We start from the raw sequence: 24,702 nt of genomic DNA, 5'->3' as shown, positions 1-24,702 counted from the left end.
AAAACGGTGTTATATGTTCAACCACCATGCAAAGATTATTATATGCTGATTTTTTAATTTCAAAAAGAGCACTGAATATTGCATTTCTAATGTTTTACTTACCACAAATTAGTGAAATGAATACATTACTTTGATAAAGTATCTAAATAATAAAAGAAATCTAGTGATAAAAAAACTCTAAGATTTAAACACAATTCATTTGTTTTATTTTAATCCATCTATTATTCCAAATGATAAGACATACATATACTTAAATAAGTATATGTATAAGACATACATAAACTTATTTGAAAAAGCTCCCCAGGGCTTTTGTACAATATATCACCACATCCAAGCTTATAATTTTGTTTTTAAAAGTTACTTAAGGTTCTGAGCACTAACCCAAGTTGCATGTTCCCAGCCAGATGAGAAAAGCCAATATTTCACAGGTCCCTGGGGAAAGTACATGGGAGGTTCTTGCCTCAGTAGTAGGAGTAATTAACCCTAGGTTTAGGGTTACTCTGGGCCTGCCTAATAAATTTTGAAAGCAGGACCTGAAAGAATCAACCTGTTTATAAGAACTTAACATCTTCAGAATAAACCTGAAGAATATTTACAGAAATATAAAAATATAGAGCACCCAACATAATAAAATGCACAAAGTGTGACAGCTAATCAAGAGTTACCAACATGCAAAGAAGCAGGAAAATGGGCCCATCTGAGGGTCACCATTGAAACCAACCCAGAACTAGCACAGATGAGAGAATCAGCAGAGGACATTAAAAGAGTTATTATAACTTTAGTCCAGGTGTTCAAATAGTTAAATAGAGATATAAGAGATATAAAAAGATCCTAATCAAACTTCCAGAGGTAAAAACTACCATGTCTGAAATGAAAAATGCCATGCATGGGATTAATAGCAGATTAAACATTGCAGAATAATAGTGAACTTGAAGCCATAGCAACAGAAACTATTCAAAATAAAATACAGAGAGAAAATGAAATTTAAAAATTAACGGAGCATCGGGGAGCTGTGACATAACCTCAGGCAGCCTAATGAACTTGAAATTGGAGTCCCCAAAGGGAAAGGAGAGAGAAGGGACTTGGAAAAATATATTTCAAAAAATAATTATGATTTTAGATGAAATTTGATGAAATCTATAAACCTATGGGTCCAAGAAGGTCAACAAATGCCAAACACAAGAGGTATGAAGAAAATTACAAGTCACATCATAACCAAACTGCTTAAAATCAGTGGTAAGGAGACAATCTTAAAATCAGCCAGAAAACAAACAAAAAAAAGGCATATAATCTTCACAAGAACAAAGGAAGGAGAGTAACAGATTTCTCATTAGGAGCAATTCATGGTAGAAGACAGTCCAGCAACATCTTTAACTAACTGAACTTAAAAACAAACAAACAAACAAAAAAACCCTGTCAAACTAGACATCTATATCCAAAGAAATGAAGGCATCCTAAAGACTTTTTCAGATACACAAAAGTTGAAAGAATTCACACCCAGCAGACCCACACTACCAAATAAAACAAAACAAAACAAAACAAAAGCCAACCAACCAAACAAAAAACCTTAAAGGAATTCCTTTAGCCCAAAGGTAAATTATACCACATAAAAATATGCAACCACTTAACAGTTCTGAGAAGTGCATCAGAAATAGTGACTTTTCCTACTCATTTATATCCCTTTAATAGATTAACTCTTTAAACAAAAATGATATACTGTATTATGGAGTTTTTAGCATATGTACAAGTAAAATGTATGCTAACAACACAAAAGCTAGGATGGGAGAAATGAAATTATTCTACTGTAAACATTCTCATGTTAAATGTGAAGTGGTAAAATTCACTTGAAGGTAGACTCTGATAAATTAAGATTATAATATGAACCCCAAAGAAACCACTAAAATAATCAAAGAGTTAATAATAATAATAATAATAATAATAATACCACCACAGTAGGGAAATAAAATGTAATCATAAGACTACTCTTTATCCAATAGAAGGCAGACAATGACAAAACTGGGTACGAAAAACGGGACAAATAGAAAACAAAATGGTAAGATGATAGTTTTAGGCCGAACCACATCCATAACCACATTAAACTAAATGATGTAAATATCTTCAAAAATGGCAGAAGCCATCAGCATCATTCACCATTTGAGAAATCCAAATTAAAAACACAATCTCTATACACCTATTAGTATAGGGAAAACAAAAACCAAACAACAAAAACACTGGGGAAGGTGCAGTCTTTGATGATGCAGGAGAGCAATGGAACCCTGCTAAGTGCCAGTGGGAATGCAAAATGTACAGTCACTTTGGAAACAGTCTGGCAGTTTCCTCTAAAGTTAAACATACACTTAACAGTATGACCCAACAATTTCACTTCTAGGTATTTATCCATGAGAAATGAAAGCTTATGTTCACATAAAAACCTACATGCAAATATTTATGTTGGGTTTATCCATAGATAGATATCAAAAACTGTGAAAGAACCATATGTCTTCAAACTGGTAAGTGGATAAACAAACTGTGGTATATACATACAATGGAATGCTATTCATCAATAACATTTCATTGGTATAAGCAACAAAATGCATAAATTTTGAATGTACGAAGCTAAGTGAAAAAAGCCATACTGAAAAGCTACATATTATTCTGATTCCATTTATATAATGTTCTGGAAAAGGCAAAACTAGAGACAGTGGTTGCCAGGGGGTAGGAGTGGGGTTGAAAATAAGGGGGTAGCACAAGGCAGTTTTTGTCATTGATGGAAATGTCCTGTATGTTCAATGTGATTGTCGTTATATGACTTTATGAATGTATCAAAACTCATAGAACTATATACCAAAAAGAGTACTTTTTACTGTTAAGTGTTAAAAAGCAGCTTTAGTCCAACTTTTCTCAAGAAGTCATCCCAGGTCACCTCCACTGTGAATATTCCTCTCAGTCCCTAAGTTCAAAGGCCCTACTCTACTGGAAACTCCCTGAAGGAGAACTATGCTGTAGTGTCTATCAGAGTTTGCTACAGGGATAATTACTAGTTGAATGCAGACACAGTTTATCTGGACCATAAGGCATCACATTTTTAAAACTCACATTCCCAGTAATTTGGCAGTGCTAATTCTCATTAATTGCACATTATCTGTATGGACAGATTTAAATAGGAAAAGCAACTAAACGGTTATGGCAATTATCTAGGTAATTAAACTTAGAGTATACATTTCATCCAAGCATCTGTTAGCATCCGCAGCCAGCAGGGAATGTTAAGAGTCTTGCTAACCATCCACAAAATGTGTTTTAGGTTTCTTCCTGCCCCCTCCCCCGAGTAGAAACAACTGCATCTAAATTTTGCAAATTTAGTAAATTTTCATTGCCTATCCACTGTTTAGATTTTACATAAAAATTGAAATTACATGCATGCTTATTTTTTGCTCTATAGCATATTCTAATTACTTTACCCTATTTTTTCCTTATTAACCAATGAATGAACTGTGTACAATAGCTGTCTATGCAAAAATGATTAAGAAGAAAAAAAAAAGAAGACGGAGTCGCATATAATAGTGGACACATCTGTCTGCCTTTTTCCCCTTTCCTTTCCCCTTATAACAAGGGACTTTTTAAAAGGGAGAAATGCATGGAAAAAGCAACCACTGTCTGTAGGCTCACCAACAACCTGTATCAAGGTGTGAACATCATGTGCTGAGGTGGATGTTCCTTCCTCCTTGATGTTCCTTCTATGAATATAGAACAGGGAAAATGTTTACTGTGCAGATAGCTTTCTATGCATCAATAGTCAGTATTTATGATAAGCAAGCATTGGGGGGAAGAAAAAGCACCAAAATGCCTAACAATAAAGGAAAGACTAATTTGAATATTCTGCAAAAGGTGGAATATAATGGCAGCCATTAATTTGTATTTTGGAAGAAAAAAATGCTTCTAATCAGGTCCATGGTATGGCACAGCTCCAAGTACATTATGTTCACCTTGTTATCTACGTGAACAGTGATGCCAGTACCTCCTGCAGTGAATAAACTGCACGATCCTACACAGAAAGCCGGCTTATAATTTAACGTAAATAATTAGATTCATGATTCACTTGTAACATGTGTGATGATAAGTAAGCATGACAAAATATTAACAGTGACAGCTCCCGGTTGTAGCATTACATTTGAATTAAATTTTCCAAATACTCCATAATGGGAATAAATCACGACATTAGTTAGTTAGTAAAAAAAGTGTTTATTACTATCAAAATAAGAGCAACTAAAAGAAAAGAAAACAACACTAAAAACCCAAGAAAAGTCTGGCTTCAAATCATTGCGAAGGCACTTTTCTGCTGAGAAATCTTAGACTTGCTATATAAAGCCTCTCAGTTTCTGTTCCTTTACTAATAAAACCAAGAAAATACTTAACTCAGAGAGGTGTTGCAAAGGTTGCAAAAGCAGTGTCTGGGATGTAGTAAATCTAAACACCCTTAACCACTATTATTCATCTTGAAAACGGTTTACTAAGTGTTGAAACTCTTCAACTAAATGCAATGCTAAATAACTAGGGCAGTTAACAGGAAGTAAGTAAGGCATTCAGGGCAAAGCTACAAAATTGTTGATTTAAATATTTAATTAATTTGAAAAAGGACAAAATGTCTAAAGTTATACATCAACCCTCCATGATATATTGGAGTAAATTACTTAAGAGGTTACTACAATGTTCAATCTCAAGTTGTCTTATCAGGCAAAATATTATATTATAGCTATCCAGAACAATAAATACAACCACTTAAAAAAAAACTAACTTACCCCAAAATCGTTCGAAGTATTCAGATCTTGAAAAATCTGAATTTGAGTGATCCAGCTTAGCTATTCATTCATTGCCTTCATTCACAGGTTAACTGCATCAGCCAATCAAAATTATCTTGAGGGTTTTTTGTTGTTGTTGTTAAATCAATACCCAACTTCAGTAAGATAAATTACAAGCCAATCTACTTTTTTTTTTTAAGATTTTATTTATTTATTTGACAGACAGAGACAGAGCAGAGAGGGAACACAAGCAGGGGGAGTGGGAGAGGGAGAAGCAGGCTTCCCAACGAGCAGGGAGCCCGATATGGGGCTCGATCCCAGGACCCTAGGATCATGACCTGAGCTGAAGGCAGACGCTTAACGAGTGAGCCACCCAGGCTCCCCCAAGCCAATCTACTTTTAATTAATGTTTTGCCTGATTTATCAAAATATTTTCAGTCTTTCTGTAGTGTCCTGTTATTTTTTTCACCTTACAGGTAATATTATCTTCTCTGGTAATACTACCTTTAACATTCTTCATCCTACTCTTAATATATAAACTTTGATCAGGGAGCCTAGGTGGCTCAGTCGTTAAGCATCTGCCTTCGGCTCAGGTCATGATCCCAGCGTCCTGGGATCAAGCCCCGCATCGGGCTCCCTGCTCCTCAGGAAGCCTGCTTCTCCCTCTCCCACTCCCCCCTGCTTGTGTTCCCTCTCTCTGTCAAATAAAATCTTAAAAAATATATATATATATATATATATATGTATATATATAAACTGATTGAATTTGGTCCCATCTTGTCACAGAGTAAGCGTAAATCAAAGGACTTATTTCCCTGGCCAATCAGAAGAATCTACTTCCCTGGCCACAGTATGAGGTTCAAAGGTATGCACTTGCCCAGTCAAAGTCAGTGACATGCAAAGAGACTTTAAAACTTTCTCCACCCATCCTCATGGGATTTGAATTTGGAATCAAGTAGCCTCCAAGTTGGTATTGGGACGAAGCAATGTGAATGGCAAAGCCAAGAGCTAGCACAGAAGTGCACTTGGTGCTTTGAATGCAGCTAAGCCAGGAGCCATTATCTTCTATGGGATTTTCAGATACATCTGGCTACATGTCCCCTTTCTCTTTCGGGATTTGTGGTTGGATTTTCTGTCTTTTGTAGTAGTAAGAGTTTGCTTGTTTTTCTGCTATACAACATCATGCCTATAGTAAATAATACTGCACTTTAAAATTTGTTGAGAGTAAATCTCATGTTAAATGCTCTTACCACAAAACAATAATAAAAAAAAAGATGGTTAGACAATATAGGGTGGGGGACAAGGGGGTGGGAGTTGGCCTCTTGCTTCACCTCTGAGCAGCAGGGGAAAGTTCTTTAATGAATAAGCTATTCTGTGAAACAGGTTAGGTGGTGGTTTAATGTTTTGCCTTAATTGGCAAATGTCCATAGCTATTAGAAAGTGTATTTTGTTTATATCCTCAGACTAAAGAGGAAACTTTTTATTTTCTCTTTCCATATATAATATATAGGGAGAAGACTTTATTCTGAGACAATATGAATTCTTTACATTTAAGTACCAGAAACACAAGATATAAAATTACAACCTCTAAACTTCTCTGTTTATACTCACCTTCCTTATGCTCAGAGAGGTATTAATGGGGGAGACTAAGGGGATATGATGGTGCAAAAAGCTTGGCCCCTTTAAAACTTAGCTTTTGGGAACTACAAATATATTTTGCATTCTTATGATTACTAGAGGTTTTGCATCTTTAAGATAATAAACACAAGGGGTGGGGAATAAATAAATATTGTCTTAAAAAGGTAATAAATACAGAGATCAGTTGAAGAATAAAAATCTTGAGCTCTAGTCCTTCAAACATGACCCCCTATGTGTGTCTGTCTGTCTCTCTCTCTCTGGTATACTTTGGTGGGGAATGATGTTGCTAATATTCCTAGCTGAAAATTTCCATATATTTTGTATTTTTTTGTAGGTATTTCAATCAAAGACAAAGAACAGTAAAATTATTCCTAGATTTTTTCCATTATAATATCTTACTTAGTGATTTTTGAGTGACTATTTTCATGCCAAAAGTTACAAAATAATTTTCACTTCAAAGAATCTTTCTAATTCTCCTCTTTTTATTTTTTTTAATTTTTAAAAAGACTTCATTTATTTATTTTAAAGAAAAAGAGAATAAACAGGGAGAGGGATGGAGGAGAGGGAGAAGCAGGATCCCTGCTGATCAGGGAGCCTGATGTGGGGCTTGATCCCAGGACCCCAGGATCATGACCTGAGCCGAAGGTAGAGGCTTAACCAACTGAGCCACCCAGGTGCCCCCCAATTCTCCTCTTTTGTTATAGACCTTGTCAAAATGCATATTCTTGTAATTTATTATTTTTATTCTCCAAAAATTCTTATTTACTATGTGCAACATTCATAGAAAGGTAATTAGGGAATCAAACATATAAATACAGAAACATAAAGAGAAGTAAAAAGAAAGCTCCACTGTCAGCTAAAGAAGAGAGATTTCTAGCAATCCACAAACCCATTGCTATTGGCTCTCAGTTGAAACTCATGGTTGGAACAAACCACATGTCACATATCCAAATAGACAAATGGTCAACTCATTAAAGAGGTCTTAGTGGTTCTTAGTGCTTTCACAGAGGTGTTTTTGTGGGAATATGAATCCTGCCATGGTGAACATGTACATCAATACTGTGGGGACAAGGATAGTAGGAAAACCTCTTCAGTTATGAGAACACGGAACTAAGAAAAGCATATTAAATAGACTAAGAAAAATACCGCTGGAGTCTATCATCTTCAAAAAAACCCATCAAGTCATGATGTGGAATGGAGATATTTGTGATATAACAGACAAACCAAGACATATGATGGTAAAATTAAAATGTAGAGTCAGATTTTCCTCATGCTGTTATTGTACATATGCTAGAGCTTCACTTCTGTCAGTATATTCTTGGGGTTGAATTTCCAGTGATATGTAGAATCTTAGATACAATAAATGAAAATGGGCTTTTTTTCTCTTCCCAAATAAAAATAAATTTAAGAGAAAGAAAAATCATTGAAAGTCATGATGACTTCTATCTTATTATGCCTCATTATAGAGTTTTCAGCTACTGAACCCCATCTAAAGAATTGTATAAAAGGAATCTCAACCACTCTGTAAATATATATGTATATATAAGAAATTATCAATCAACTTCTAAGGCAGATACTTGTCATTTTTTTTTTTCATTTTTATTGTGTCTAATGAAATGATTGTGTTTTTTCTTTGCTTAGGTGATGTGATTCCAAACTAAGTTTCATTCAAACTAATTTTCATTTTTAAAAAAGTGCATCTTGCACCTTTTAGATATTCTAACATTTATGTAAAATATAATCTGAAATACACAAGAAACAGATATTTGAATACATAAACTTTTTTTTTAAAGATTTTATTTATTTATTTGACAGAGACACAGCAAGAGAGGGAACACAAGCAGGGGGAGTGGGAGAGGCAGAAGCAGGCTTCCCGCGGAGCAGGGAGCCCTATGTGGGGCTCGATCCCAGGACCCTGGGACCACGACCCGAGCCGAAGGCAGATGCTTATCGACTGAGCCACCCAGGTGCCCCTTGAATACATAAACTTTTAAAACATTTCTTAGCAGACCAATATTTTCAAGTTTAAAAGATTATAAACTGAAATCAAAATTTATTTTTCTTACCTTTCTGGATATGTAAGTGACTGTAACATGATACGCTGGATTTTGTATCTGCCTGTGATAAATTGCCAATGTGAGCTCTGAGAATATGCCAAACCAATGCTTGAAATATTTACAACATCATTTAAAAATTGAGCAAGAATCTTGACTTCTTGGAGCTCATTAAATGATCTGTTCTTCCTAAAGAGAGAATTTAATATGCTCAGCATATTAGTAAAATACAATTTAATTCTAAAGTCAATGTAATGTTAACAATGCAGGATAGAAAGAATAAACTTAAAGGAAAAAGGCCAAACAATAACATATTTGTTAAAGTATTTATTAAAATAATTTAAAATACAACCTAGCAATTGCACTACTAGGTATTTACCCAAAGGATACAAACATAGTGATCCAAAGGGGCACTTGCACCCCAATGTTTATAGCAACAATGTCCACAATAGCCAAACTATGGAAAAAGCCCAGATGTCCATCAACAGATGAATGGATAAAGAAGATGTGGTGTGTGTATGTATATATATGTAATATATTATACATACACACACACACAATGGAATATTACTCAGCCATCACAAAAAATTAAATCCGACCTTTTGCAATGACATGGATAGAACTAGAGGGTATTATGCAAAGTGAAATAAATCAATCACAGAAAGACAATCATCATATGATCTCACTCATATGTGGAATTTAAGAAACAAAACAGAGGATCATAGGGGAAGGGAGGGAAAAATAAAATAAGACGAAATCAGAGAGGGAGACAAACCATAAGAGACTCTTAACTACAGGAAACAAACTGAGGGTTGCTGAGGGGAGGGGGTAACTGGGTGATGGACATTAAGGAGGGCACGTGATATAATGAGCACTGGGTGTTATATGCAACTGATGAATCACTGAACTTTACCTCTAAACTAATAATATACTAATTAATTAATTAATTGAATTTAAATAAAATAAAAATTTTTAAAAACTAATTTAAAATAAGTTAAAACAAAATAAAAAAATAATACATGCGTCTCCATACAAAATTATTTGGGGATATTTTTTGAGAAAAATGTGGGACATCTTGTCTTTCTGACTTGGGTATCTAGATTGTACATTTAAGATAAGAGAAGTCCTAGGTGCCTGGGTGGCTCAGTTGGTTAAGCGACTGCCTTTGACTCAGGTCATGATCCTGGAGTCCCGGGATCGATCCCGCGTCGGGCTCCCTGCTCAGCAGGGAGTCTGCTTCTCCCTCTGACCCTCCCCCTTCTCATGCTCTCTCTCTCTCATCCTCTCTCTCAAATAAATAAATAAAATCTTTAAAAAAAAAAAAAAAGATTAGAGAAGTCCCCTTATGCTTCTTTGTTTAGACACCTGAACAACTATCATAGTTCCCTGAATGGGCTGGATACTCAAATAATAATTCTTCATTGTTCTGTGCCATTTACCAAATATTTGTGAATTAAAGGAATAATTATAAAAGCCTCAGATTCAAAAGGAAAAAATAAAGGTAGAATTTAATAAGTACAATTTTCTGAGCATTTACAGTGCATCCAGAACTGTAATAAAGTTTGACATACTTGCCCTTATTTAACTATCTTAACAACTCCCTTTATTAGGTACTATTAGTATTGCCATTAACAGATGAGAAAACTGAATATCAGAGCATATAAGAGCCTTTCCTAAGCTAGTGAATGCAAAGCTAGAACGCAAACACAGTCATGTCAATGTTCTTCATCACTCTACTCAAATTCCTCATCCTTGTTTGCCAGAAGTATGGGGGCCTGGAGTCAGTTAGATCAATATGAATCTGCTTAACTACCAAGGGAACTCCAAAGAAGGAAAAGGAGGAGGAGGAGCAGGATAAGTAAGAGGAGGAGGAAAGAAAAGGAGGGAGAGTGGGAGGAAGGGGGAGAGGAGAGGAGGAAGCAAGGGAAGAAGAGAGAAGAGAAGATAAAGGAAGAGGAGAGAAAGAAAAAAAACATCTATTGTACTGGGGCACATGGGTGGCTCAGTCAGTTAAGCCTCTGACTCTTGATTTCAGTTCAGGTCATGATCTCAAGGTCGCGGGATCGAGCCCTGTGTGGGGCTCCACGCTCAGCAGAGTCTGCCTGAGATTCTCTCTTTCCCTCTGCCCCTGCTCTCACTCTCTCCCTCTCTCTCTCTCAAATAAATAAATCTTTAAAAAAATCTGTTGTATTAATTTCCTCCTTCAAGGCAGCAATGATTTGCTTGAGCAAAGGCAACAATCACACGTAGAACAGATGAAGAGTATGTTCAACACTTGCGCCATCTTACATTTCTTCCCACCTTTTCCTCCTCTTGAGTCTTCAAAACAGCTAGGCCCAAAAAAAGGTTGTCATCACACTCCTCAAAGCCCATTTCTGCTCCTTCCAGACACTATTACTACCTCCTCTTTCACGGAATATAGCATCAATGATCATATCTCTAATTTCTATCCAAGACCTTATCTGGGTTTCTCAGAGATACTTCAAAGTCAGTATGTCCAGATGGGAATGTGCTATCTTTCCCTACAATTTCACACACACTTTAATGATTTCGAATACCAACTGTTTGCTCATGACCACAAAATCTCTGCCTCTAGCTGAACTCTGCTGAGATCCAGACATACATATTGACTGTCATTCATCATGTCTACTTGGATCTCTCAAGGATATCTGCAGCTCAGTAGGTTCAAATCTAAATGACATCTTCCCCAAAAACCATCTCTCACCAAAAAACAAAAGGAAACAAAACCCAACAGTTTACAAATTTCTTTATCATTTTAAATGGCTCTACCACCTATTACCCAAGCCAGACAATTAGGATTCACCCTTGATATCCCCTCTTTTAACTCCTACTTCCAATCCATCATAAATTCCTACTGACTATACCTATAAAATATCCTGAATCTGCTTTGAATCCATCCTCAGTTTCCATCTCCACTGCAAGCACTCAGGACACCATTGTTCCTTGCCTATATTCTTAAAACGACATCCTGTCTTGTCCCTCATCAACCCACTGTGATCAAATTGTTTTTCCTAAATAAAGATCCAATCCCAGCTCCAACCAGACTGCCCCAACTAAAACACTTTAGTGGTTTTCATTTGCCCAGTGAGTAAAATAAAATCCTAGAAATGCCCTGTAAGTTCTAGTTCTTACAGAATCTAGGGGTGTACTACCTCTCTCAAAGCTCTCTTGCTTTCCCTGCCTCCATTCTAAGACATTATAAAATTCCTTCAGTTCCTAAAATGGGCTATGTTCCCTTCTCCTTCAGGATCTATGCATTTATTGACCCTTCTGCCTGGAATATAGCAAAGCAGATGAATTCCTGCTCCTCATTTAGGTCTCAACTAATATGAAATGTCCTTAGGGAAACTTTTAATGACCTCACTATCCCCTATTTTATGTTTCCATACACACTATAATTTGCTTCAAGACATTTTTCAGATTTCATTTATACATTTTTATTTATTTTTGATGACTGTTATAGCCTTCATTAAGATGTAACTTTAATGAGGGTAGGACCATGTCTATTTTTCTCATCACAGTATCCTCAGCACTTAGCACAGTCCCTAGCTCAATGCAGAAACACATTAAAAATTGTCTGAATAGAGGAATGATGAACATTATCATTTTATTTGTATTATGTATTTGTAAAGTCTATCGGCTGCACTGGACAGAAATTATGTAAAGACAGCAATCTAATTTGTCCAGAACTGTATCCCCAATTTCTAGTACAGTTACTGGCCTATAGAAGCTTTCAAGATATTATATTGAATGATTAGATTGGTTCCTATCCATGACCTCCCGGCTCAGTAAATGGCACCATAACTTAAATGTTTGCCTCGAAACTGGTTTCTTTCCTTCAGTTTCATATATTTAATTTATCATAAAAACACATCTATTCTAAGTCCTAAAAACAAAACAATACAAAACAAAAAACATTTCCATGAATTTAGTCCAGGCCTCCATCATCTCTCACAGAAATTATTACAACAGTCACCTCTTTGGACTTGTGCCACTCTAATCTCTCCACTACTCATCCTCTGAGGGAACCAGAATGTCCAAAATTGATAACCCCTGTTTAAATTCCTATATTGATATATTAATATATTTGGCATCGTATTATAATGTGTGAGTAATTTTAAGTGACATAAAAAATTATTACATTGTAACATTCAGTATAAAAATCAGGATAAGATCCTAGTTTTGCTAAGTGAAAAAAAATAATGCACAGGGGTATGTACAAGAAGAAAGAGGAAGGAAGTGAAGAGGTAGAGGAAGAGAAGGAGACATAGATGTAGACCAAATAGTAAATGTGAACATGCCTGGATGATGTAATTATATATGATTCTCATTTTCTACTGTATGACACATTTTTCTAGAATGAGCAAATATTCCTTTTCAATTTTGAAAAGGGAAACAAAAGGTCATTTAAAAGTCTCTGGCTTCCCTAGTTTCTGAAACAGTTCAAATCCCGAAGCATGACCAAAGCTATTAGCAAAGAATTATTTAATAGAAAAACAATAAAGCCTATGGCCAGGCTTAAATGGACAGATTTGCCATGAATATATCATCCATGTTTTATATTCCTTCATGAAAAATGCACGAAGTCAAGTATGTGGATAAAATGCATCAATATTTCACGGTGTTCTGCATAGACAAGGATGTTTATAAAGGGAATCAAGAATCACAATTGCATTGCCTTCTGAACAAGTTGGAAACAACTTCTCTCATACTATAGTCTTTGTGCTGTTACTGAACTCTGGTACTTTCCTATTTCCATGCCTTTGAAAGCACTCTCTCTCCACGCCTTGACTGCAGTCTCTCTCCTTCAAATGCTTCCTTGCTTCTTCCTCTGTACACCCACAGCATGTAAGTATTCTGCTACTACAGAACTTATTACTCAGAGCTATAAATATGCATTAGTCTCCTCCAGTTTTCTGTGACTTCCTTGAGAACAATAACAGTGCTATTTTATCTTGAATACCCATTATTTGGTGAAATGCCTGAATAAGTTCCATTGGTGCTGAATAACACTGTTGAATAAGTGGATTCAAAAACCTAAGAAAGCATGTGTCTTATAAAAATAAATAATGGATCATACACATATGTGTGTTATATGTATGCACATATATACACTATTTTAAGTGATTTAAAGCAATAAACTATTATAAAATAACTATTATTATAACACTGTCAATCAGTGCTCAAAATTAAGTGGCAACAACTTAAGTTTCTCTTAATAAAATACGGGCCTTGGGATGCCTGGGTGGCTCAGTCATTAAGCGTCTGCCTTCGGCTCAGGTCATGATCCCAGGGTCCTGGGATCGAGCCCCGCATCGGGCTCCTTGCTCCGCGGGAAGCCTGCTTCTCCCTCTCCCACTCCCCCTGATCGTGTTCCCTCTCTCGCTGTGTCTCTCGCTGTCAAATAAATAAATAAAATCTTTAAAAATATATATGGGCCTTGATGTAAATGACGAATTTGAAGAATCTGAAATCCTAGTTTGATTTATTTAATATTCTTCTTTGGGTGACTGAGGGGAAGTTGAAGAAAGGGAAAAAACAAAAAGAATTGATGCTCACTCATCACCAGTTCTATCCAACTACTAAATTATCTGCAATGCCTTTAATCATTTTAAGAAAATTAAAATTTTAAGGATCTAATATTAAAAATATGTTAATCTCAATGTTTAAAAAATTTTTCCTGACTAAAACTCAGAACATTATTTCCAAGAATGGCCTTAGTATCCCATGGTGAAGTAGTCTTTATGTCACTTCAGTACATAGGTTCTCAATATTTTATCATAATATACTTCTTTTACTATTATTTTTCTTTGTGGATTTCAAGGTTTTGAAGATTTATCTACAAAACAAACTTCATTTATTATGAGATATGACTACTTTTTATATTTTAATATCATTTTAGATTTTAAACAAATGTTCATAATAATCCTGTAAAATTACATACATCACTTCCATTGTTTGCAATGCTGATGTGCAAATATATAAGCATGCAGAGACTTTTCCCTGGTTCGCTTTAGTGGTTGAACAAGTTTGGGCATCACGATGTATGCAAGTCTGAAGCCCATCACGCATCAGATTTAGTCAATTCAGGTACTGTAACCACCTAGACTATGACAATGGTAAAAACTGGATATATCGATTATGCTTCCTGAAATTCTAAAGAGGTCATCAGTAATCAGTCTAAACTTAAACCAAATTGTTCTGAGTCCAGGCACAATAAAATAAAGTGTATCTTTTATTTCATCACTAGACATGGTACCAGTGAGCATTTTGAAAAGTCACATTATTTAATAGATTTCTAGAAGTCTAGCACAGCAGGTTGGAAACTACAATTTTAATAGTAGCATACACCTTCATACCATTCTTTTGTTTAACAGGAAATGAATTTCTTAGTTTGAGAATTTATTAAATACACAAATGTGCATTCAACAAATTCAAGCTGAGAACATTCTTTGAGATGATTAGATAACTTAAAAAATATGTATATATACCTACACATACATATATACACAAAGAGTTAAATAGAAGATTAAGTAAAAACAAAACACTCTTCTATTATTTGTGGAATTTGTGGCTGGGAGTGGTTCTCTGGAATACTGAAATTGTGTCACTCTACTGACAGAAGTTGTTAGACATTTATTCACAGCACTGTGAACACAATGTTGCCTGAAAACCAGAGAGAATTAGAAGGCAAGTAGTTTGAGAAGAAGAACACTGGAATGAGAGTTAGAATGAGAGGGAAAAAAAAGTTTCCCCTAATGTTTGTAGTTCCTAGGTGTGTATGACATAAACAAGTTAGTCGACTTCGTATTCAGCATCTTCCTCCATAGAATGAATGAGTTAGAATATACACCTGAGATTCTTTTAATATTTAACATTTTAAGGTTCAACGGATAGAAAAATTACACTATCTGTATTATATTCCAAAGTAGATGCTCAAAAAAACAAACATTTAATTTATGAAAGAAAAAAAATACTAACTTATACTTACTCATAGAGCCTTGGCTCTTCAACCATTCCAAGCTGGTTTAATAATTTAAATGTAATATAGCCATCCTCTATAGTTTTATCCAGAACAGTTATAGTGAGAACAAAATAATAGGCTGTAAAATAAAAATATAGAATGCAATTCACATTATTATTTTTTTCCTTATTTTTGGTGCCTATGCAGATACACATGTATGTATATATGTACACAATCTAGGCACATATTATATATGCACATAATATTGAGAGCCACTCATTAGGTACATGGGTAATATATTTTACTTTTTGTCAATTCTTAACTAGACCTGAAAATGGGAGGAATGAAAAAGCCTGCCAGAAAGTCATAGGTATGGTGAAAAGTTGGCCAAATAATTAGAGAATACTAACTGGTCTGCAAACCAAGAAATTTCAGAATTTAGGTCAATGAAACAATTTTTCTTTTTCAATAGCACAACTAAAGAAGTAAATATGATAAGGTTCCTTAATTATCTGATGAATAGTCCTGGGTAAAATTGCTTGACAAATATAATTCCCAATTTCACTGGTTGTTTAGGAATGCCTGTAAAATTAAGTATTTCTATAATACCAAGCTCATAATAGTTTTTATTCAAAATGCCCCAGCTAAAAATCGATATAGTAAATCTTCCAGAGGCAAGGATGCTGAACTAATCACTATACTCAATATAGTCTGAGCTATACAGCAAGTTCTGACTCCCTGTGAGGTTTTTTTTTTGGTTTGTTTTGTTTTTAAGCACAAGAAGAATTTATTAGGGAATATGTAGTTCAAATAATTATTGAGGTCCAGAGAACAAGGCTCTGCCAGAAACCCCACCACAGCCCAGAACTGCTTCAAGATCCCACTACTCCCACCTGCAAACAAGAGCTAGAAGATTAGCTGAGAAAACAAGTTTGAGATACTTTCATTTCTATGATGGGAAGATGTTGATGCATCTGGAGGGGAAATACCCAGACAGGGGCGCCTGGGGGGCTCAGTCGTTAAGCGTCTGCCTTCGGCTCAGGTCATGATCCCAGGGTCCTGGGATCGAGCCCCACATCGGGCTCCCTGCTCTGCGGGAAGCCCGCTTCTCCCTCTCCCACTCCCCCTGCTTGTGTTCCCTCTCTCGCCGTGTCTCTCTCTGTCAAATAAATAAATAAAATCTTAAAAAAAAAAAAAGGAAAAGAAATACCCAGACAGAGGGAAGATTTAAATTCGCAGCAAAGAGATATTTTTAAGTGCTTACTAGGTCTACCCCTTTTACCACTTAACATCAATATCCACTTTTCCTCCTATACTTCAAGTATGATGACCTTATGACTTAGATGCCCATCCCCCAGTCCCAAGAACAGCCAAGTGGATACATTTTGCTGCAACCCAGTGTAAGGTGATGCCCATCCTTTTAGTTCTATGCCAATCCTGTTGTGATACTGTAACTTACGGACTAGAATGTGCAGTCCATCTCCATCAGAGGTAGACACTAGTCCCTGTACTGTGAACCATCTCTTAGAAGAAAATGTATAAAAAACAGAACATGGAATATGAAATTTTCTTATGAGAAATACATGTACTAAAATCATGCATGCTAGCTGTTAAATGCTGCTACTAAACAGACAAGAGTAGTAACTTCCTGTTTTATTCCTGATGCTGAGTACTACCTCAAATAAGGTAATGTATTTATCACTGGACCTCATCAATTTCTCACACAAGAGAGTTAAGGACCACTTCTTACTTTGAAGTGACTGCTCAGCTTTAGACAAAATACTTTGTTCCACCTCACCCAAAAAAGCAGATGTTCAGACTTTCTCAGATGACTTCTGGTAGCATGACATATTGAGATGTTACAGAATAAGCCCACCTCTTGCTACAGGTACATGGAAATGATGAGTGTACAATCCATAAATTAAATATAAAACCAAGCTCAGGTGAAGGTAGGAAAAATATTAGGAAGCAGAAATGAAGAGAAAGTAAAGGCAAAACTTAAGATAGACTGAAGCTCTGGATCCCTGCAGGACTTGAGAACTGGATGTAGGGAGACTGAGGCTGCAGTGTCAACTTCCATGCACAGGAGATAAGATGCTAAGTGACAGTGCTGAGATGAAAGTCCCTGCACAGAGCCAGAGACCTTAATTCTCTGCTCTGTCATTCAAAGAGGAACTTGGAAAATTCTTCCTACTGGTTGTCTATGAGTCTTAGATGGGGGAATAAATTTTCCAAGACTAAATAAAACTCTAGGTAACATGGAAATTTTTTAAAGATTTTGTTTATTTATTTGAGAGAGAGAGAGAGAGAGAGAAACAAGTGGACTCTGCCCTGAGCATGGAGCCGGTCGCGGGGCTCAATCTCAGAACCCTGAGATCATGACCTGAGAGGAAATCAAGAGTCCCATGCTTAACTGACTGAGCCACCCAAGTGCCCTGGTAAGATGGAATTTAAATTAGCACTCATCACTTGGTGAAGAACCCCCCAAATTATATTAAAAATGCTCCAAGACTATGCTACATAAATTCTGGAAAAAAACAAAATCCAACTTGCTCTGAAGAGAGAATCTTGAAGAACTGATTACTGAGAGTTTTCTATATTTAAAGAATACATGAGTTTTTATTTTGAAACAGCACGAATATCTTTCTTTAATTTTTAAGAGACTTAAACTGACCATTGAGACTAGAAAATGATAATAATAAATCATGAATAAATAGATTAATTAATTAATGAATTCAACCAGAAGAAAACTATAGATTATCTGCAGGAAACAATTACACTGACAATAAATGAAAAAAGAGATTTATCTGAAAAGAAAATTAATATCTTCAAAGTGCTGAGTGAAAATACTCTCAATGTAGAATTCTATCTTGAATTAAATTTGCATTCCAGGGGCGCCTGGGTGGCTCAGTTCGTTGGGCGACTGCCTTCGGCTCGGGTCATGATCCTGGAGTCCCGGGATCGAGTCCCGCATCGGGCTCCCTGCTCGGCAGGGAGCCTGCTTCTCCCTCTGACCCTCCCCCCTCTCATGTGCTCTCTGTCTCTCTCTGTCTCAAATAAATAAATAAATAAAATCTTTAAAAAAAAAAAAATTTGCATTCCAGAGTAAGGAAAAGATAAAGGCATTTTCAAGGAAAGAAACAAACTGAGAGAGACCAGAAGTGAAAAGTCACTAAGGATATATTTTAGTAAGATAGGAATTAAACTCAGAAGCAATAAGTGGGGGAGGGAAAAGAGAACAAGGTAAAAGGTAGAAAACTAAAATTGGTAAATATGGTGAGCATTTGTTGTAATGATAACATTCATAATAAATACTGATTGTTAAGTAACATGTGAAATAAAATACTACAGAACATAATATTTAAGACAGAAAAGAAAACTCAGGTTCAAAGGCTCTATGAGACAAATTGTTGTGATAGAATTGGATAAAATTGGGAGTCAAAATGCAAGTTTATGCATAAAGCAAAAAGAAGCAAGTCACCAGGAAAATATAAAAATCCTGACCTTTATACATCTAAGAAATCACAGCCTCAGAATACATAAAACTAAAATCTAAACAATGTGGCTCCCTGCTTGAAATAAAAGATTTAAATAGGACTCAAATTCCAACATAATAAACAAAATATCCAGGATGTGATTGAAAATTGCCCATTATACCAAGAACAAAGACAACCACAACTTTGGTGAGAAAGGACAATGAAATGATGCCAACACTGAGATGAATCAGATGCTGGGATTATCTGACAAGGATTTCAAAGAAGCCATCATAAAAATGCTTCAAAGTCAGTTAGAGCCTCTTGAAGAAAAATGAATAGAAAGAGCTGAGCAAAGAAATAGGAGCTGTAAAGAAAACAAAATAGAAATTACATAAATGAAAGCTACAGTAAAATATATAAAACTCACTGCATGTGCCTGATGGTAGAGTGGATGATAGAGGATAGAAATCAGTGAAATTGAAGACAGATCAATTGGCTACTCAATCTCAGCAACAGAGAGAAAAGAGACTAAGGAGGGAAAAAATGAACAGGGCCTCAGATACCTGTGTGACTATAACAAAAATATAATATCTGTGTTATCACGTCAGGAAGAGAGAAAAGAAAGTGGGGCTAAAGAATATTCAAAGAAATAATGGCAAAGGACTCTCTAAATTTGGTGAAGAAAACAAAAATGCAGATTCAAGAAGCTGAGTGAACCTGAAACAGGATAAACCTAAACAAATCTCACCAAGTCATATCATAATTAAACTTCAGAAAATGAAAACAAAGACAAAAAATTGAAAGCAGCCCAAGACAAATGACGCATTATCTATATCTAAAAAATCAATGGATTTTTTATCTGAAACTATGGAGGCCAGCATTTTTCACACATTATGTGGCACATTTTTCAAAGGCCAAAAGAAAGAGTTCAGCTCTTAACCTTATATCCAGCAAAACTATCCTTTGAGAATAAAGGAGAAATAAAGGTACTCTAAGACAAAGAAAAACTTAAAGAATTTCTTATTAGCAGACTCAATCTCTTAAATATTGTAAGAAGGGATTTCTTCCGACAGAAAGAAATTGAAATCATCGACGCATCAAAAACAAAGAGGTAAAAATGGGAAGGGAAGACATCTGCATTCATACAATAGATTATCCTTTTCCTCATGAATTTTATATATTTGATGATTGAGACCAAAATTATTACACAATCTGCTACTCAATGAGATTTTAAAGCAGAGAATGTAAAGAAACCTAAATGCAAGTCAAGTTCTCACACTTCACAGAAAATGTTGATATTAGGAAACTGAAACATCATATGTGCTTATTGTAATTGTGGTAGACCTCCCCAAATATGTCCATGTCCTAATCTCTGGAACCTGTGAATATGTTACCTTAAGTGGCAAAGCATAATTAAGATCTCAAATGGAATTAAAATTATTAATCAGCTGCCCTTAAAATAGGAAGATTATATGATTTACACAAGTGGGAGCAATGCAGTCACAAGGATTGTAATCACAAAGCCTTAAAAGAAGAAGAGGAAGACAGAAGAGAATCATAAAAAGAGATGTGATGCAGAAAGAAGGGTTGAAGAGATGCAGTGGGTGTGAGTGAAGACTCAAGCCACCATTGGGGAAGAAGAGGCCAAAAGCCAAGGAATGCAGACAGCCTCTGGAAGTTCAAAAAGTCAAGGAAACAGATTCTCCCCTGGACCCTCCAGAAATACAGTCCTGATGACACCTTGATTTTTGCAGTGACACCCGTGTGAGTCTTCTGACCTACAGGACTGTAAAGATAATAGATTTTTGCTTTTTTAAGCCACTAAGTTTGTGGTAATTTGTTATGTTAGTGACAGAAAAATAAATACATATCTTGATGTGAAGAATGGGATGCTCTGGTAACAAATACCTAAAAATGAGGAAAAGGTTTTGAAATTGACAATGAACAGAAGCTGAAAGAATTTTGAGGAGCATGATAAAAAAAAAAAACACCTAGGTTACCTTGAACACATTGTTAGTGGAAATGTAGATGGTAACAACTCTGCTGGTGAGGCCTCAGAAGGAAGGGTCATGTTATTGGAAACTGGTAGAAAAAGAATGCTTGCTATATAGCCACAGAAAGCCTAACAAAATTATGTCCTATGAAATTATATGGAAAGCAAAAGTTGCAAATAAAGAAATTGGACATCTAGCTGAGGGAATTTCTGTGCTAACAAGGCTTCAAAGTGTGGCCTTGTTTCTTATTGGTGTTTATGGTGAAATGTGAGAGGAAAAATGTAAATTGAGATAAAAGTGTTAAGCAAAAACAAACCTGGACCTAATGTCTTGAAAAATCCTTATCCTATCAAGTTTGCAAAAGATACTAAAACTAAGAGATTCACCGTCAGGAAATCACGCTCTAGAGAAAAATCTAGCAGTGTGGCTTGACAACCTTTTGACTTAGATCAAAGAGTCAGAGAATTCGGTAACACAAAAGTCTCTTTGGAAAGATTAAGTATGTCGTTCTTAGATTCCCTCAGCCACCTCAGCAGAAGCCCAAAATAGAGATAAGATTATCTACAAAAAATATTTGGAAGTACCTCTTGTCTAATGGAATGAATCTCTGACATATATGGACATCAACAAGGTTTTTGACAATGTTGAAGCATAAACACTGTCAGTTTGGATGGAAGGAGACAGAGTACAAAATGAAAGAATGTTGTTGGACCCCCAAAATTTTTCAGGCAAGGAACAGGCTGTTAAAACTATTCAGCTGTAAGCATAAGTTACCATTTTTACAAAAATAAAAAAGAAGAAATAAAGAAGAAAAAAGATGACTCTGAGAAGCTAGAACATGGAGTCGTGAACCCACAGAGCAGACCCCAGGAGGAATAAACCACAGGGAATTATTCCCAACCTTGAAACCAAATGGAATTTGCCTCATTGGACTATAAAATTGCTTCAGACCATTGACTCCATTTTCCTTTCATTTTCTTCCCTTTTGAACAGGAATGTCTATGACTAGTATCCTATGCCTGTCTCACCAACGTATTTTGGGAACAAAAAACTTGATTCTTGAGTTTCATAGACTCACAAATGAAGGTAATTGTGCCTATGGGTAGATTCTACCTAGAGCCTTACCCAAATCTGATTTAGATTTGGAATTGAATGATATGATTTGGAATATTTTATCTGATGACATTAGATGAGATTTTTTACTTTGAGTTGATGTTATAATGAGTTGATGATGTTGGAGACCAACAGAATCCTATTGACATATATTGAACACTGCACCCAACAAAAACAGAATACACATTTATTTCAAGTGCCTATGAAATATTCATGCAGATAAACTATATCCTGGACTATTAAAAAAAAATTCAACAAATTTAAAAGAATTGAAATTTTTTTTTAAAGATTTTATTTATTTATTTGACAGAGAGATAGAGCCAGACAGCACAAGCGGAGGGAATGGCAGAGGGAGAGAGAGAAGCAGTCTCTGCACCGAGCAGGAAGCTGGACGCGGGGCTCGATCCCAGGCCCCTGGGGTCATGACCTGAGCTGAAGGCAGATGCTCAACCATCTGAGCCACCCAGGCGCCCCAAAAGAATTGAAATTATATACAATTTGTTTTCTAAACATAATGACTCTAAATAATATAATCAACAATAGAAATCAATAATAGAAGGACAACAGGAAAATCTCTAAATACATGGAAGTAAACAACATGCTTGTAAATAACCCATGGTCAAAAAACCTACAGGTAACAAACAATGCTTTCTTCTAAGATCGGGAGTAAGACAAGATGTCTGTTCCCACCATCCTTATTTAACATAGTACTGGAAGCTCTAGCCACTGAAATAAGTCAAGAAAAAGAAATAAAAGGCATACAGATTAGAAAGGAAGAAGTAAAAGTTTCTCTCTATTTGTAGATGATATGATTGTTACATAGAAAACTCTAAGAAATCTATTTTAAAAATCCAAGAAATAATAAGTGAATTCAGTGAGGCTCCAGGAAACAAGCTCAATACAAAATATTCAATCCTATTTCTACCTTCTAACACAGACATGGGGATATAAAATTTTTAAAATATCATTTACCATCACTCAAAAAAAATTTTTTTAAATAATTATTTAGGTATACATGTAACAAAAGATACACAGGGCCTATATGCTGAAAATTACAAAATACTGATGAAAGAAATCAAAGAATCAAAGTAAATGTAGAGACATAACATGTCTATGAATCAGAAGACAACATAGTAAAGATGTCAGTTCTCCCCAAGTCTATCTATAGGTTTAATTTAATTCCTATCAAAATCCCAGCCAAAGTTTTGCAGACATAGACAACCTTATTTTAAATTTTTATTGAAAGGCAAATACCCTAGAATATCTAAAATAATCATGACAAAGAAGAATGAAGAAGAAATATTCATTCTACCTGATATTAAGGCTATAGTATTAGCTATAGTAATTAATAATGTGTGGTATTGGAAAAGGGATAAGCAGATAAATAACAGGATAGAGAATGGAATCTAGACAAAACAGAAATATGCCTAAACAAATATGCTTAACTGATTTTTGATAAAGGTACAAAAGCATTTCAATAAAGCAAAGATAGCCCTTTCAACAAATCGTGCTCGAGCAAATGGACATCCATAGGCAAAAAAAATATATATATATACCTCAACCTAAACCCCACATATTATACGAAAACTAAATCAATAATGAATTACAGACTTAAAGGTAACACATAAAACTATAAAGATCTTATGTGGGAAAAATTCTTCAGGACCTAAACTCAGCAAAGAGTTCTCAGAAATGAAAAAAAAAATGTTCTATGAAAAAAAAAAAAATAAATTAGATCTCATCAAAAGTGCCCTTTTTTGCCCTTGCAAAAGTCCTTGTAAAGAAGATGAAAAGATAGTCAGATTATAGACTGGGAGAAAATATTTGCAAACCAAGTATTCAACAAGGACTACTATAAAAATATATGAAGAAAACTCTCAAAACCCAACACTTCAAAAAAATGCAGCTGGAACATGGGCAAAAGACATGAACACACACTTCACCAAAGAGGATATACAGAAAAGATATTCATTATCATAAGTCATCAGGGCAACAAAGATTAAAACCACAATAAGGTATCACTATCCACCTGTTAGAATGAATAATTTTTTTTAAATGATGACAACAGCAATTGCTAGTAAGAAATCAGAGAAATTGGATCACTCATACTTTGCTGGGGGAATTGCAAAATGGTATGACACACTGAAAAGCACTTTGTCAATTTCTTATAAGACTAATTAGCTTCCGACCCAGTAAGTGCTTTCCTAGGCCTTTATAAAGAAGAAATACAAACTTAAAATCACATAAAAACTTGTATATAAATATTCATAGCAGCTTTATTCATAATAGCCAAAAACTAAAAATATCCCTGATGTCCTTCAAGAGATGAACAATTAAACAAACTAAAAAATCAAGTCCTTATTTGAATTTGGCTCTAACAAATTTCAGAGTTCCTTGAAATTACATGATGGAATTGGACTGGGTACGAAGAACATTTTGGAGAAAAGATAAATTAGCATGTAAAACCAATCATTTGTCATTTGTTGAAAATGTTAACTTACCACAGAATGGACTTGCGCCAGTAGTATCCAAAAACACAGTGGTCTCTTCTCTCTTTTCTTTTAAAACATCTTCCCATAGCTCAGCTTGATAACCTAAGATTTGAGAAAGAAAACATTAGAAACAAGGAATGCCTGGCGGCTCAGT

At 35.3% G+C, this 24,702-nt stretch overlaps 1 protein-coding gene across 2 annotated transcripts in view; it reads right to left on the bottom strand.

The window, feature by feature from the left end:
• LIPI (lipase I) overlaps positions 1–24,702 on the bottom strand; it is a 40,289-nt gene that overhangs the window by 1,905 nt on the left and 13,682 nt on the right. For both annotated transcript variants that reach the window (XM_045863620.2, XM_045863619.2), the window contains exons 6-8: positions 24,558–24,650; positions 15,501–15,612; positions 8,501–8,677 (exon numbers count right to left, since the gene is read on the bottom strand). In XM_045863620.2, the coding sequence (XP_045719576.1) occupies positions 8,501–8,677; positions 15,501–15,612; positions 24,558–24,650 (382 nt within the window). The remainder of the gene's footprint in view (positions 1–8,500; positions 8,678–15,500; positions 15,613–24,557; positions 24,651–24,702) is intronic.

This window comes from Mirounga angustirostris, unplaced genomic scaffold, assembly GCF_029215605.1.
Source record: "Mirounga angustirostris isolate CCGP_5_RB_7025 unplaced genomic scaffold, mMirAng1.0.hap1 SCAF_1, whole genome shotgun sequence".
In the NCBI taxonomy this organism is placed as follows: Eukaryota; Metazoa; Chordata; class Mammalia; order Carnivora; family Phocidae; genus Mirounga; species Mirounga angustirostris.
This window is presented reverse-complemented; position numbering and strand designations above follow the sequence as displayed.